At 41.1% G+C, this 15,379-nt stretch overlaps 1 protein-coding gene across 3 annotated transcripts; it reads left to right on the forward strand.

Annotated features, from left to right (window-relative positions):
- Positions 1–104: 104 nt before the first annotated feature.
- On the forward strand, positions 105–11,298 carry SRP19 (signal recognition particle 19). 3 transcript variants are annotated; one of them, XM_050946033.1, is made up of 6 exons: positions 129–242; positions 1,811–1,895; positions 2,923–2,998; positions 4,693–4,764; positions 8,831–8,942; positions 10,637–11,298. In XM_050946033.1, the coding sequence occupies exons 2-6, from the start codon at positions 1,891–1,893 to the stop codon at positions 10,768–10,770; spliced, it is 399 nt and encodes a 132-aa protein (XP_050801990.1). In that variant the 5' UTR covers positions 129–242; positions 1,811–1,890; the 3' UTR covers positions 10,771–11,298. The 3 variants fall into 3 exon arrangements, with proteins under 3 accessions (XP_050801991.1, XP_050801989.1, XP_050801990.1); XM_050946032.1 differs by lacking the exon at positions 1,811–1,895 and having other exon boundaries at positions 106–242; XM_050946034.1 differs by lacking the exons at positions 1,811–1,895; positions 4,693–4,764 and having other exon boundaries at positions 105–242.
- The last annotated feature ends 4,081 nt before the right edge of the window (positions 11,299–15,379 follow it).

Consider the following 15,379-nt stretch of genomic DNA (forward strand, 5'->3'; position numbering starts at 1 on the left):
TAGGATGCCGCTTGCACGTTCTTCCTTGAGTGACAGTTCTGTGGTCCAATAGGAATGTGGCAGCGAGGGTATCCACGATTCTGTGGGCGGGCCAGCCTCTCGCATTTCCTGCTGCCCTGACAAGAGCTGTGCGTTTGTGAGGAGCGAGCGCGTAGTAGTGAGTGAGAGCGGTGCTGGCGGTGCTCCCCTCCCCTTCCCCCCGCCATGGCCTGGGCCGCCGCCTCTCCGGCGGACAAGGAGAGGTAACGACACCCGCGCGGGCAGCCCCTGTTTGCGGTACCTCAGGGCGGCTGCGGCTCCCGCGCTGCTCGGTCGCTCTGGCTCCTGCGTCGGTGGGGTGTGAGGAGGCGCTGGGGCTACTCTGCCCACGGCCCGCACTCGACCTGTAGGCCTCGTCCCCCGGAGCAGGCCCCGGGCGGAGGGGCGCTGCCCCTGGGCTGCTCCTGCCTATGGAAGGGGGATGGGTCCCACCTGCTGGGCGAGCGAGTGACAGCTGCGTGCGGGGCTGGGCCCACAGCACTCCGGGGGGGGTGGGATGGAAACGTGTATGGGGCTGAATAGGGGGCGCGAGTGAGTGGCGCGGTGTAACGAAGTGATCCAGGGTGGAGCGGGCGATAGATGCAGCAAGAGGCGTATACACTTCCGCCCAGACAGTGTTACCTTAAATGAGCAGCGCTGCGAAGTCAGGCACTCAGAGCTAGCACAGGCGACCTTAAATCTGTCCCCTTGGGCGGATACATTATGCTACAGCCTCTGGTTACGTGGTCACAGAAATACCCCCACCGCACCCCTGGACCTGGCAGTGCCTCATTCAGTGGGCAGGATGGGCTGTGCTCACTTGGGGAGCCACTATTCGCTATTTTGTTTTCTCATTATGTGCTGTACACTATTCAAATCCTACTCTGTTGTTAATTTTCTCATGGGCTTTTCTATGGGATTATCACTACAGTGTCAGAGTGTTTCATAGAGATTAATTTTATCTTTGCAATACTCCTGTGAGGTGAGAGGTGATAATATTCTCATTTTACCCATGGTGAACTGAGGCACAGAGACTGGAAGGTGAAGAGTATCCACTAATTTTAGGTGCCTGGGACCTGTTTTTTTCAGGATACTTAGTGTTATATAGCACTCTATATATTCAAGCACAGATCCCACTGATACCTGTTGCAGTTGTGAGTGCTCGGCATTGAGTCCCAGGGTCTCAATTTGGGCACCCAGAAAATGAGGAACAAACAACTTGTGATAACCTATGAAAGGCTGGGTTTAAGTGACTTGATAAACATCACACAGGAAGTCTGTGGTAACATAGGTGCCGACTCTGTGGGTGCTCTGGGGCTGGAGCACCCAGGGGGGAAATTAGCGGGTACTCTGCACCCACCAGTTGCCAAGCTCTCATCGCCTCCTTCACCAACCCCCAACATGCCACATCCCCACTCCTCCCGCTCCATCCCAGCGCTTCCTGCCTAACAGCTGTTTGGTGGCACTTATGACTTTCTGGGAGGGAGGGGGATGCAGCATGCTCAGGGGAGGAGGTGGAGAAGAGGCAGGGCAGGGGCGAGGACTTAAGGGAAAGGAGTGGAATGGGAGTGGGGCTCGGATGGGAGAAGGCAGGGTGGGTGGGGACTTTGGGGAAAGGGTGGAATGGGCGTGGGGCCAGAGGCAAGCATCCACTGGACAGACGGGAAGTCAGCTCCTATGTGTGGCAGTGACATCTAATCCAGAGCAGTATTCGTCTATCTTAATCATGTGAATCATCTTTCTGCTGCCTCATTTACTACATACTTTCCAATTTTGGTGACAAATGAGGCAGGAATTCTGCAGAAAACAGTCTCCTTTACTACACAACCCTGATTCATTTCTAGAGCACAGTCCATCCATCCTGTGCACTGAATGAAGTATGGTCCTGTGGCAAAAATAGGAGTTGTATATTTAAAGATAATGCATATGCGCAAGGGGACTGAATCAAGGTTGCCCAGGCAACCTTAATTCAGGCATGTCCTAACTTTTGAATGCTTGTTTTTGCAACCTTAATAATGTTCTTTTATTGTCATTTATTGTATGCAGTTGCCTAGGTTTTAAAAAAGCAAACTGAAAAAACAAACTCCATCATGTAGCATCATACTGATAGCTATATGGTTCATCATCAGGGTTGAAACCTTTAGATTCACTCCATGTACCTCTGTCACTGGAGTAACTGATAAAAATAGTAGGTTGTCATTCTCTGTGTAGATCAGCACTAGAGGTGGAGAGAAAACGCACTTTGCCGGTAGGTTTCCCACGTATTTGCATAGATGCATAGCCCCATCATTCCCAGTTCTACCTCTTCTGCTCCAATTCTGGCAGTGTCCTATAATGGGAAAAGTCTGGCAATTTCAATATAATCATCAATGTAGAGAAGGTTAGTAAGGAATTCCTGTTTACTCTTTAATAATGCTCGAATTTAGGTTTCCAAATGAAATTGGAAGATGACAAATTAAAACTAACGATTTTTTGTGTGGTTTGTTTGTTTTTGGATAATTAGATGGAGTTATCTGTTGCAAGATATCAAACTCTGGAGCTTAGCAGGATTTAGCAAAGGAATTGATTTTTTTATAATAGCTTTCACAGCTGCTTAAAATAGGACACAGTTGTATGGGATATAAATACTCATGCTTCGGGGTTTTAGCTAGCCACTAACCTAGTATTAGGAAGAATCTCTCCCTATGGTTATTCCATCATTGTCCACAGTGTGGTTTTTTGCATCTTTCCCTGAATTGTCTGGTACTTTCACAATCTTGCAATTGTACTAGATAAACCAATGGTCTGATTTGGTATGACAGTTTCCAAGTTTTAGAAGTTGGCATTCCTTTTTTTTTAATGTGCTTTAGAAGATATTACAAAAGCTAGTATTTTCAGAACTTATATTACTTTTTTTTTTTTTAGATTCATCTGCATCTATCCAGCATACTTAAATAACAAGAAGACAATAGCAGAAGGAAGAAGAATACCTATGGACAAAGTAATTTGTGGTGGCATGGGAAAACTAAGTTTTGTTTCATGATAGCTTGGAGGGAGTTTGGGAAGGAACTAACAATTGTGGACAAGGCTACTTAAGTTATTTTTTGATGAGAAGGGGAGGAAATTTGATGATTGAATTCTGTAACATATTTGAAGACTGACCACTGGTGTCAAAATGTGAACTCAATATGGGAAAGGCTGGTTTCAGAACCTCTTATTGTCACATGAGCAAGGCTTAAACACATCAGCTGGGAGAGACTGGATCCAACCTTGAAAATCTCTTGAAAACTTACTAGTACAAAATCTTCTTGCCCATCCTTGCAGTGATGAGGGAAACAGATACTGATCACCTGGGCAAGAAGGATTTTGTAAGGCTGCCTTAATAATTTGCTTGTAATTTGATTAGTGGGTGTTTTGTACTATTGTTTTGACCCTAGAGGCTCCCTGTAATATCAAGGATTATGGGAAATAGAACACATTTGAGTCACTGTCTGTAGTGTACCATTTCTTGTCTGTTACATCTGTGTCTACAACTAGTGCTTCAGGATCCAATAGGAGCCCAGCTGATAGTGGAATAGACACATAGTATATGGCTTACTGAGAAGTGATTAAACGATGACTACTGTTCTCCATATACTTTCTTAGATGTTTTTCCTGTGATAGCAAAAAGTCAGTTGTTTTAACTTGAACTAGTAGGTAACTGTTACTTGAGTGATCAGGCCTTACATCTCTGATAACTGATGCTGTGGCCTTCTGTTCCTTTCTCTTCAGTCTCTAGCTGAATCCTTGGCAAGAGATGCCTATCACTAAGTCAATACTCTCTTAGTTCCTCAGTCTGTAACTGAGGGTGTGTCTACACACACACACAAACCCTGCAGCAGCAAGTCTCTGAGCGTGGTCTTATAAACTGAGGCTTGTGCTACAGGCTAAAAATAGCAGAGTAGACATTCCTGCTTGATCTGGAGCCTGGGCTCTGAAACCCACCAAGCAGAGTGTGTCTCAGAGCCCAGGCTCCAGCCCAAGTGAGAATGTCACACAAGCCCAAGTCTGTAGGCCCAGGCTCTGAGACTCATTGCTGCAGGTTGGTGTTTGGGTCTTGGGTTTTTTTTTTCTCATTCTAATTGCTTAAGCCACACACAAATCTCTTACTCCTATCTCACTCCAAAGAAACCAAAATTGTTTTTCTAAAGTGCTGACTCTGTCCCCACTTCTTCCTGGGTTCCTGCCGAAGCCTGTCTACAGCTAATGTTTGAACCCATGCTGCTGCTTTCCTCTCCTTTGGTGCTTTGTTCCTTTCTTTCTGATATATTCCAGGAAATGTACATGCATTGGCCTGCTAAACCCAGGGTTGTTAGTTCAATCCTTGAGGGGACCACTTAAGGATCTGGGGCAAAATCAGTACTTGGTCCTGCTAGTGAAGGCAGGGGGCTGGACACGATGACCTTTCGGGGTCCCTTCCAGTTCTATGAGATAGGTATATCTCCATATATTATATTATATTACATAAGTGGAGAAGCAAGCTGATCTGTTTTCCCTGATCCATCTTTGTGCCCTTCCTTTCTCTGACTGCTGCTTCCCCTGAGGAATTTCAGGAGCTCATCCAGGCAACACCTAATTACTATGGCTTTTTTTCTCAGTAGTAGAATAATTTTTTTTGAAAAGGCAATTTAGTAATTAAAAACATTATTTTACTAGGCCATTGAAAATCCCACATCTACAGAAATCCAAGATGTATGTGCAGCAGTTGGACTCAATGTGCTTATAGAGGTAATGTGAAACTTTATGAATACATTAAAGACTTACTTTAAAAAAAAATTTAAAAAATGCTATAGAAAAGCCATTGTCATCAACTAAGTCCTCTCATTTCTTTGAATATAAGTTAACTTAATACTTAAAGGGATGTTGGAAAAATTGGAGAGAGTACAGAAAAGAAATTTAAAAATGGGAGGGCTAGAGAAGACACCTTACAGTGATAGATTTAAAGAGCTCAATCTGTTTAGCTTATCAAAAAGTACATCATGAGTTTTCTTGATTAGTGTCTAAGTACCTTTATGGGGAGAAAATACAGGTACGAAAGGGCTCATTAACCTAGTGGAGAAAGGCATAACAAAAAACAGTGCTTGCAAGCAGGGCTGTCCCTAGGTGGGAGCGAGGCCCGGGACAAATCAGCCTCCCTGCTAGTCTCCTCGTGCCCACGCGGCCGCTATTCACCTCCTCATCCTGCCCGCCTCCCCGCTAGTCTCCTTGCTGTCCATCCGGCAGCCCTCTTACCCCCACCTGACCGCAGCTCTCCTCGCCATCTGCCTGCCCGCCTGCCTCCTCACCCCTTTCCCGCTTTCCCGTCTCCTCCCTATTCACCTCCTCATCCCTCCTGTCTCACCTGAATATCAGGACAAATAGTGTGCCGATCATACATTGGTCCTGACGTGGGACAAAGGGCTAAATATTGGGACAGTCCTAATTTTATCAAAGCACAGGTCCCCAGGCAGTCTCCCCGATTCACACTACCCAAGGGATGGCTCTGGCTGCAAGATGAGGCCAGACAAATTCAGATTAGAAATTAGGCACAATTTTGTTAACATTGAAGGTAATTAGCCATTGGGACTAACTAGTAAGAAGTGATGGATTCTCCTTCTCTTGGCATCTTCACATCAAGACTGGACACCTTTCTCAAAGATATGTGTTGGCCAAATATAAGTTATTGGATTTCATGCAGGGGGTAACTGGGTGAAATTCTGGTCTGACCTCCTATATGTCACAGGTCATAGATGTTTCTTTTGGCATTAAAATTTTGATAGTTTAACTGCATTGGCAGTTAAAGTGCAGTTTGACAACAGAAAAGAGTAATTACTCCAGTACCTTACATTTACAGTATTCATTTTTAGGTTAAACTTGTATCCTCATAAAAACACTTAGGGTTTTCATAAATAAGATCTTCCTTTTAATGTATGCATTCAAATACCCTGACAGCATCCAGCAAGTCACTAGTCATAATTAAATATAAAGAGATTTTTTCTGAGAAATAAAGAAAGAACACTTCAGTTATTCTTTGGCACATGAAATGCCAATTAATATAAAATATAACCAGTAATACCATAAAACTTGCTTATTCGGGTACAGATTTTGCCAGCGCCATCTTAAATTTTCATAAATCAGATTTTTTCTTTAATCTGTACAATCAAAGTTGCTAGCATTATTGTAACAAAAATTGAAAATTAAGTTGACAGTGATATATTTCAGAGCCATACATACCTTTATCATTATGCTTTCAGTGAACTGTCTGTAATTTTTTTATTATCCCTTGGAGACACACAACTATTGACTTATTTTTGTAACAGGAGCAAAGCCAAATAAAAGAGAGGAAGAATCTTTACTAGGAATTACAAAGGGTTTCAGAACTTTCAAGTGAGCATCACATTTTTCAGTAGCAAAAGTTTTTAAGAATTGGTGCATTAGATTGGTTTCATCAGCATCTTTGGGAAAATTTAAAACATTAGTTGTTTGAAAGGAACTGTCAAGAACCTCTATCTTACGATGATTGCAGTAGTCCCCTACAGCCTTAGACTCTGTGAATCTCTGATGCGTATAGACATTCCCTGGCCTAGACCCAGTGTGCTGGATAGGAGTTATAAAAGCCGTTTATCCACCTGGGGAACTGTTATTCAGCTGTGGTGGCTGTGTAAGACAGCCTATGGCTCTCACAGGTCAAGCATGGGAAGTACGATGGAGATAGGGCCATAGCACTGTGTTGCGGAGCTGCTCAGAGGCATCCCACATGGGGCTGTTTTAACTTTATCTGCCTAAACTATGCCAGGGATGGTTTCAGTGCTCAAACTACCCAGAATCTCAAGGATTTTAAAGCCACCTTTGCTCCGGGCTTTGAATGTGCAGGGATGCAATCTTCCCTATTGTCTTGAAGAATGTCAAAAGTTTAGATCTTTCCCCTGTGTCTAGAGAACACTTCCCTCAGTATTCTGTATAGATTGCTTAAATGATGCCACCTTCATTTCTAAATTACAAAATTCTAACACAAAATTGACAAAACCTTAATCAGATTTATCAAAATGCAGTGCTGATAGAGCACTGAGATGTAATGTTTCATACTCCTCCTTTCAGATAACTTCTATCAGAGCGTGTGGCTTATCTCTGGAACTTTGGGAGCAGTGACTTTATCAGGATATTTAAATACAAATAGGTATGCAGCTAATTTACAAATAATTAATTTTCCTCTCATAACTGCTAGTACATTCACAGCACAATTAACAATCATTAAAATGTGTTGTTTTTTTTTTAAATCTAAATGAAACTTACACAGAAAATAGACAAACATAAATAAATAAATGACGGTAATGTCTGTTTAAAGATAAAATCTTAATTATATTCTTCAGTAAATGTAGTAATACACATTGTCATACTTGAATTCTAAGCCATCTAAATGGTTTCCGTATGTCATAGACTCAGTTTTTTTGTTGTTATAAGGTCAGAAGTGTTCGTTAGATCATCTAGTCTGACCTCCTGAATGTCACAGGCCATTAAATTTCACCCAGTTACCCAGTATTGAGACTAATAACTAGGGCTTGGCTAAAACACATCTTGAGTTGAAGTCTCCAAGAGATGGAGAATCCACCACTTTCCTTTGTAGCTTATTCCTCTGGCTAATCACGCTCACTGTGTGGGTTTTATTGTTTTTTTTAATTGTGCCTAATTTGAATTTGTCTAGGCTCTAACTTCTAGCCATGTGTTCTTGTTATGTCTTTCTCCACTGGATTATGGATCTTTTTATTACTCAGCACTTTCTCCCCATGAAGGTTCTTAGACACTGTAATCAAGTCATCTTTCAATTTTTTTGATAACCTAAAATCAGACTTCTGAAAGGAGTACCATAGTCTGGAAAGGTTGAGAACCACTGAGCTAAACAGATTGAAATTTCATGGGCATTTTCTCCAGTTCTCGGATCATTTTTGTGGCTTTTTTTCTCCACCCTCTTCAATTTTTCCACATCCTCTTTAAAACGTGGACATCAGAACTGATAGGATATTCCAATATCTTGTCTCACCAATGCTAAAATCACCTTCATACTCACTTCTCCCCTCCATGTTCAGTTGTCTGTCCACTACAATTTTTAACTTTTTTTCACTCACTGCTTTCTATGATGTAGTCTGCTGTTTTGTAGGTGTGGCCTGTGTTTCTTGTTCCTACATGTATAACTTTGCATTTGGCTGTATTAAAATACCTTTTGTTCAGATGAGCCCAGGTTACCAAGTGATACAGATGGCTCTAAATGACTGTCCTGTCTATATCATTATTCATGTCTTCACCAATCTTTGTGTCATCTGTAAATTACTTTTATCAATATGTCTTCAAACACCTCTCTGGTTTTGTGCTGTATGAATTATTTTCTGAAGAGAAATCTGGGTTAGGATAACTAATCTGCTTCCTTTGAAAGAATGTTCTTCTCCAGTGTTTTAACAGTATTCACTTCATCCTCACTAATCCAACCCACACCTAGATTCCCTTAACTTCTGAAATTTTGTTCTGAAGTTATTTAGTATACATACCACTGGGTTAGTTGTAAAGTTCGGAGTATGATCATATTTTCCCAATAAGAATGTGTGACCATTCACTTTCAAAGCATGTACATAAAGTCTACATGGCTGTAACACCTCCCTCAAAAAGGTGTACATCTATGAACAGTGTTCACTTGTTATGGGCATTTTAGTACATAGCCATTTTAAATTCATATTTTTTTTAATGTCTGATGCTTATCTTATAAAATGCCTTTCTGCCTCTTAATCTCTAGTTTAACTATGTTGTTCTTTTTTCCACTTGCTAGAAGAACAAGTTGTACCCTAGAGAGTGGAACCGTGATGTGCAATATAGAGGCAGAGTGCGAGTTCAGCTCAAGCTGGAAGATGGCAACCCATGTTTACCTCAGTTTCCAACACGTGAGTGGAGTATTTGTTGAGGGGGTATGTGCAGTGAGAAAACTTGGGTAACTATATATTCGTACCTACTTAGAAAAAGTTAGGATCTGTTGCCATAGTGTCAGGCTGTTTGTGTCTCCCACGCTAATGTAATTGTGACCAGTCTGTTAAAACATTAATAAAGAACTTTGTCATTATGCATTTTAGATCCTACCATTTGAAACATTTGGCCACTATAAGCCATATAAACTGGTAGCTAAATGAGATGAGCCTGTTACTGAGGAAGTGATCCTGTTTTAGAGTACAGTCTTCAGTCCTGTTTTTCCTTAGATGGTGCTTCATTCTCACTTTAAAAATTGGGAATTGAACATTCTTTTGGGCACACTGGGTGACTACTGTCTCCAACAAAGCAGCAATGCTACTTTAGTGTACTGTTGTAGTAGAAGGTTTCTTTCCAAAAACAAATACACAAAAATCTGCTTTAAAACTACTGTATTTCACTTAGTCTTTTCTTGTGTATACTGTTGTCATACCACTGTTAAATTTCAATGCAGTTGATAAATTGATGTAGTAATCCTGTTTGATATTGCAATTTTCTGCCTAAAATGCTCATAGGAAATCTAAAATACTAACTGGCCTAACTAAAGAAGCCTTGTTAATGTTGACAGGTAAGTGAGGAATTAGTGTGCAGAAAGGATAGGGGCAAAGACTAATCTACAGGGCGGGAGAACGAAAGTGCTGGAAACTATAAAGTGCCATTGATGGAATGATGGTCTCCTGAGCTCTACTGATCAGAAGGGGAAGCTAGAGCCTTGAAGTCTTCTGGTGGGAGCAAATAGTTGGATCAGCATCTTGCTCCCCTGTAGCATGTTTTGGTTGTCCAGCCACTTGTCCTTCTGAACTCCAGACTAGCCCCAGGTAGTTACAATATTAGCATATCAAGTCCATATGAACAGAAGGCAATGTGGTGGCTTTTTTGAGGCTTGGTCTTCCCCTGCATTGTTACCTGTGAAGCGAGTAACTGCTATGGGGAAATAAGGGGAGGGGAGGGGGCTGCACCTCATTGTCTGTCTGTGCAAGCTAGTCAGCGCTTCTCAAACTGTGGGTCGCAACCCTATTTTAATGGGGTCACCAGGGTTGGCATTAGACTTGCTGGGGTCAAAGCCCGAGCTCCACCACCCAGGGCTCAAGCCCAAGGGTGGTAGGGCTCAGGTTACAGGCCCCCTCTGGTTTGGCCCCTGTCCTGGGTGATGGGGCTTTGTCTTTGGCACCCATTAGGTACAGTGAGGCTTGGGAAGGCCCAGGCTTCAATCCCGCCTCCTGGGGTCGTGCAGTAACTTTTCTTGTCAGAAGGGGGTCACAATGCAATGATGTTGGAGAACCCCTGAGCTAGATCATAATCTGATTAATAAAGAGCAACTTGATTCCTTGATTACGTCCAAAATTACTGTGACTTTTCTCTAGGCTTGCTCTGGATTCCATTAGTTCTAATGATTCAGTTTAAAACTGTTCTGCCCAAGTTCCCCCAGCAAGCACTGAGTGCCCTACTTCCAGAGAGCACCTAGTATCCCACCAATACAGGGGAAAGAAGCAGAGCTGGGACTTTGTATCCAACTTGACAAGGGTTCCAGGTAGGCCCTAACATTAGCTAGGGATTCTAATGTTCAGAATGTTACAAATGTTCATATAAATTAACCCTTGCCTTTTGTTTCTAGGTAAATCAGTGATGCTGTATGCAGCAGAAACAATTCCCAAACTGAAAACAAGGACACAAAAAATGGGAGGTAGTGACCAAAATCTCCAGCCAGGAGAGGGAGGCAAAAAAGGCAAAGGGAAGAAGAAGAAGTGAGCCTGTCACTGGCATAATTGTTACTTTATATAGTCATTCTATGACAAATATGGATGGACATTACCATTTATGAATCTGAACTGAGATACGAAAACAAGACAACTGGTGAAGCTGTACAGAATTGTCTTCAATTTTTTACTGAAATAGAATGCATGTACTGTGCCTGCCATTGTGTAACAGTATTCACAGAACTCCCAAATCCAAAGGTAGTAGCTAGTTTAAAAGTTACAAACAGTGGAGACAATTTGAGGGTGGAAACACGATTCTTTTCATGGATAAATATGCAGTTGTTTGGCTTTCAAAATAAGAACAAAACCTATTTTATGCAGAATGGATATTTGAAGTTGGTTGCCTTAGTACAAAATATATCTATGCTGATAAAGATAAATTTGTCTTAAGTCTGGACCCTATGTATCACTGTACTAGGAAAATTTACAAAGAAGTTATCATTACTCTGTAAATTTCATTTTTAATCATTCACAAATGTTAAGTCTAATAAAGGTGGCAAAAACAAATTTTGAAAATCCAGTTGTGTACAATACTTTATTCGGAGCTTCATCACTGTTTTTTCCCCCAGAGTCATATTTGAAGAGAAGATATGTTCTACATTTCACTCCATTAAAAGCTTGTGGCTGGCTGCATTGTACTGTGGGATAGGATGTCACAGACTCGTATGCTGCCATGGATATGAGAGAGGGCTTACTGACTTTAATGTACTTTCATCTTTAAAAAGTACCATCTATCTTCATTCTTACAATCAGATATAGGAAACACAACTTTATTAATCTCATCATAGACAAATATCTGTTTTGTTTTATTTTGTTAGAGGTGCATATTGTCTTGGTGGGGAAAAGTTCACTTGGTGCAGAAGCTTAAGCTGATCTGGATTCATCAGCTGTGGGGTGTAGGATAGAATAAGGAAGACTCTTGGAAGGAAGGGCCTCGCAGAGAGTAAAAAGTGCAATTTGTAAGTTCCAGAGGAAGAGATGGTTTGTGAGCACGAAGGGGGAGAGATTGGAGAGGAAAGAGCAGAGCCTGTTCGATAAGGGATCTCATGTAGGTCTTTTTCCTCCACTTACATGTTGAGTGAACCTCCATGTTTATTAAATAATCATTCTCTCTCTGTTCAGGAGAACTCTGTAAATGTGAATATAGTTCTGGTTAATGTGTTTACAGGCACTGGAAACTGATCAGTTTTATTTATATACCTGTACATAAATTGTGATATTTAGGATGATATTCTTCTCTTCCCTCCTGCATGTTTTCCCTGACATGCGTATTTTATGTGGTAGCTGTTTAAGCAGTGTTAAAATATATGGAGTGTTAGATTTGACTGTGATGGATTATAAAATCACAAGGATATGCTCACTTAATTTCAGTTCCTACCTCACTGACCTTGCAGTCCATCTCAGCCAGGGGTTACTAACGTGTGTGTACCAGTGTGAGGAATCAAAAAGCCTGGTTGTGGGGGAGTTTTAATTCCGGATAGCATAAAGACAAGCCCCACAGGAATTTCTGAGGGTGATCTTCAACTTTTATTAAAACATAGCTAATGTATGAAATACCAGGCAAAACAATGCGAGTGTCTCCAATTTGACTCATTAATGTAGTATTGAGGTTTTTCTTTTTTTTTTTTTTTTAAAGCTGCTCACAAAAAATACATAAAGCACTGGCCCTGAAAGGTGATATGACAGTTGTTTTGTGGTAGGTTTTGACACTTGGTTTGGAAAATTTGGGAAAGTAGATGCTATATTATGCACTTGCTATACAGTCATTGCTTTTTCTGTTGTAAGCAGTTGAAATACAACTAGGTATTTTAGTGTGACAGCTGATTAGTATTTTCTCTATGGGGGTAAAATGTATGCTAGGCCATTCTCTGTCGTGAAGATATAGCTATAGTATCTTACTTAGAGTCTCCATGCAGATTTTAGTTTTTATATGACCTATTTCTTCTGCTCTGTAATTCAGTGTCTTGATAGCTCTTTGGATATCTTACGTGCAGGTGGCATGGGAAATTACTGACACTTTTTGGAATCAGTGCTAGTGGAGTGGCTGTTACTTGGGACAATCTGGACTGATAATACTGAATTTCCTATATAGTCTTCTAATTGGGAACATAATTATTTTTCTGTAACAGTTGAAATCTGTCATGACTACTGTTAGATTTTGCACAACTGCAAAGGGTAAGAATTTTCACTTACTAATTACACAATACATACTTACACACTAATTACACTGTTTCATCCTTGTTGCAGCTGAGCAAATTTCAAAAATTCATGACAAAACTAGAGTTGGATAGCCAAAGGTGCTATGGAGTTCATCCAGGGTAACAGGGCAATAACTCACAAGGCTAGCTGCAGTAAACGGGCCTGAAGGCCACAGAAGGAAATCACTTTTTTTTTTTTTTTGGGGGGGGGGGGGCATTATGTGGTTATTTTAAAACTTTGAGTTATAGAGGCTCTTTGTGTGAGCCTTGCATGCATAATCTACTGTGAATTATTCTTGGATAATCTGTTTGTAAACATACACTGAGATTTCCAAAAGTAACAGCTAAAGAAAGAAGCTGCATCTGTACTGAATGCTTGAACTTCTTGAACTGATGGAAGCCTTACCATGTCAATGCTATGTAGTTAGGACACTGTAGGTGTATGTCTGGCTGAGCAGGATGATGGTAAACATGGGGTGCAGTCAGTGGCATGCTCTCCTAGGCAGTGGCAAATGTGGCAGGGATTATTTAGTCACCGTTAACTTCCATTCTGTACTTTATACGTCTTTAGAAAGGGTGAGGTTATGCAGTTGCAGTGGGGGAGTGAATGGCAGTATAATTACACGGCATGCTAGAAAGGAAGAGGGGAGACATGGCATTTGTGCCCCAAATACTGGGGCTCAACACTGTGCTATACCTTCTCCCCCTCTCCTGGTAGCTCCTGTCCACTGTTGAGGGATTGACTTTTGGTTTTCTGCAAAATGAAAGCCCCAGGAACATTGTCCCTCCTGCACGTAACTTTCTAAGAGGAAAAAGATAATCTGGCACCAGGGTTTTGATAAGTAAAGGCTAAGTGAGGTTCCTACCTAATTCTTATCCTTATGAACAAAACTTGAATGTTCAAATTTAGGCAATTGATATTTTTAAAAATGTATGAGGTTAAATACTGATCGGGTGTGGATCTGCTGGTCATAGTGGCCAAGATTACAATTCAATCTCTATTTTGGTATACTGTCAGGATAAATAAAAGCATTTTAATTACATTGCCACCTTGGTTATTAAATGCAGTAAATATGTTGTAAAACAAAATTAATCCATGTTGAGATGGATACTTTGCAATGACCGTACTGTAATGCTTTCACAGAGGTGACTGACCTCATAACCCCCTAAACTGATTTGATTAAATGAAACTACCAAAACATTGTTCAAAGTTGCTAGGTACAAAACTGGCTGCACCTTTCAGAGGGGTAGCTGTGTTAGTCTGTATCAGCAAAAACAACGAGGAGTCCTTGTGGCACCTTAGAGCCTAAAAAATTTATTTGGGCATAAGCTTTCATGGGCTATAAACCACTTCATCAGATGCATGGAGTGGAAAATACAGTAGGCAGGTATAAATATACAGCAGATAAAAAGATGGGAGTTGCCTTACTGGGTGGGTGGTCAGTGCTAATGAGGCCAATTCATTTAGGGTGGATGTAGCTCATTTCCAACAGTTGACAAGAAGGGGTCAATATCAACAGAGGGAAAATTACTTTTTGTAGTGCTAACAAGAAATTGCAGAACTGGAATTAATTTGTAAACTTGACACCATCAAATTAGGCCTGAATAAAGACTGGGAGTGGCTGGGTACCTGAGTATTGTATTTTCCACTCCATGCATCTGATGAAGTGGGTCATAGCCCACCAAAGCTTATGTCCAAATAAATTTGTTCATCTCTAAGGTGCCACAACTCTGCTTGTTGTTTTGGCTACACCTTGTACCTGACAGCTGGTTTTTAGAGAATTAAACAGCTGACAGTGTTTTAGGCTTTAGGCTATTCTTCACTCACAAATAAGTTCAGGAAAGTGTTATGTACAGAGTGGCTTAAGAGCAGCTGCTGTGTGTGAAGACAAGTTTAACAGGAGTGATCCAACCACCATAAATTGTTTCAGGAGCATCTTAAAGTTAAACTTTGACCCTTCTTTCTGTGAGTTGAAACAGATTAGCCTGCAATTTTCTGGTCTCTAGGCTTCAGTTTTAAACAACTTTTCAAATGCTAAGAGCTGTAAAAGACAGCGAAGGCATCGGACTGTTAGGGGATACTGATCCTAAAACCTGCTGGTCTTTGTGTTTGTTTTTTCTTCTTTCCCATGACATCCTTCTCAGGCAGAATGGAAATTTCAATAAACATGCTACACTCATTGTATGTAATGGAATCTCAGACTCTCCCAGCTTTCAACAACAACTTCTCTTAATAAATATTTGGAATAAAATGTCAGTCACTACAAAAAAATAGTGAAACTTGGACAAGAAACCACACTTAGTGAAACACCTCTTTTTTAAGAGCGTGGCCCAATTTAAATGTTTTCATCATCCTTTCCACAACATCGTGTACATGAGGCAGCAGTTAAATGGCACCAATCA

This window comes from Gopherus flavomarginatus, chromosome 3 (genome assembly GCF_025201925.1).
Source record: "Gopherus flavomarginatus isolate rGopFla2 chromosome 3, rGopFla2.mat.asm, whole genome shotgun sequence".
Taxonomy (NCBI): domain Eukaryota; kingdom Metazoa; phylum Chordata; order Testudines; family Testudinidae; genus Gopherus; species Gopherus flavomarginatus.

What these genes read in the sequence shown, in the direction of transcription:
- SRP19 (XM_050946032.1), top strand. Translation starts at nt 205, where the DNA reads ATGGCCTGGGCCGCCGCCTCTCCGGCGGACAAGGAGAG. An exon ending in TCTCCGGCGGACAAGGAGAG is followed by an intron (nt 243 to 2,922) that starts GTAACGACACCC and finishes TTTTTTTTTTAG; the next exon opens with ATTCATCTGCATCTATCCAG. An exon ending in GACTCAATGTGCTTATAGAG is followed by an intron (nt 4,765 to 8,830) that starts GTAATGTGAAAC and finishes TCCACTTGCTAG; the next exon opens with AAGAACAAGTTGTACCCTAG.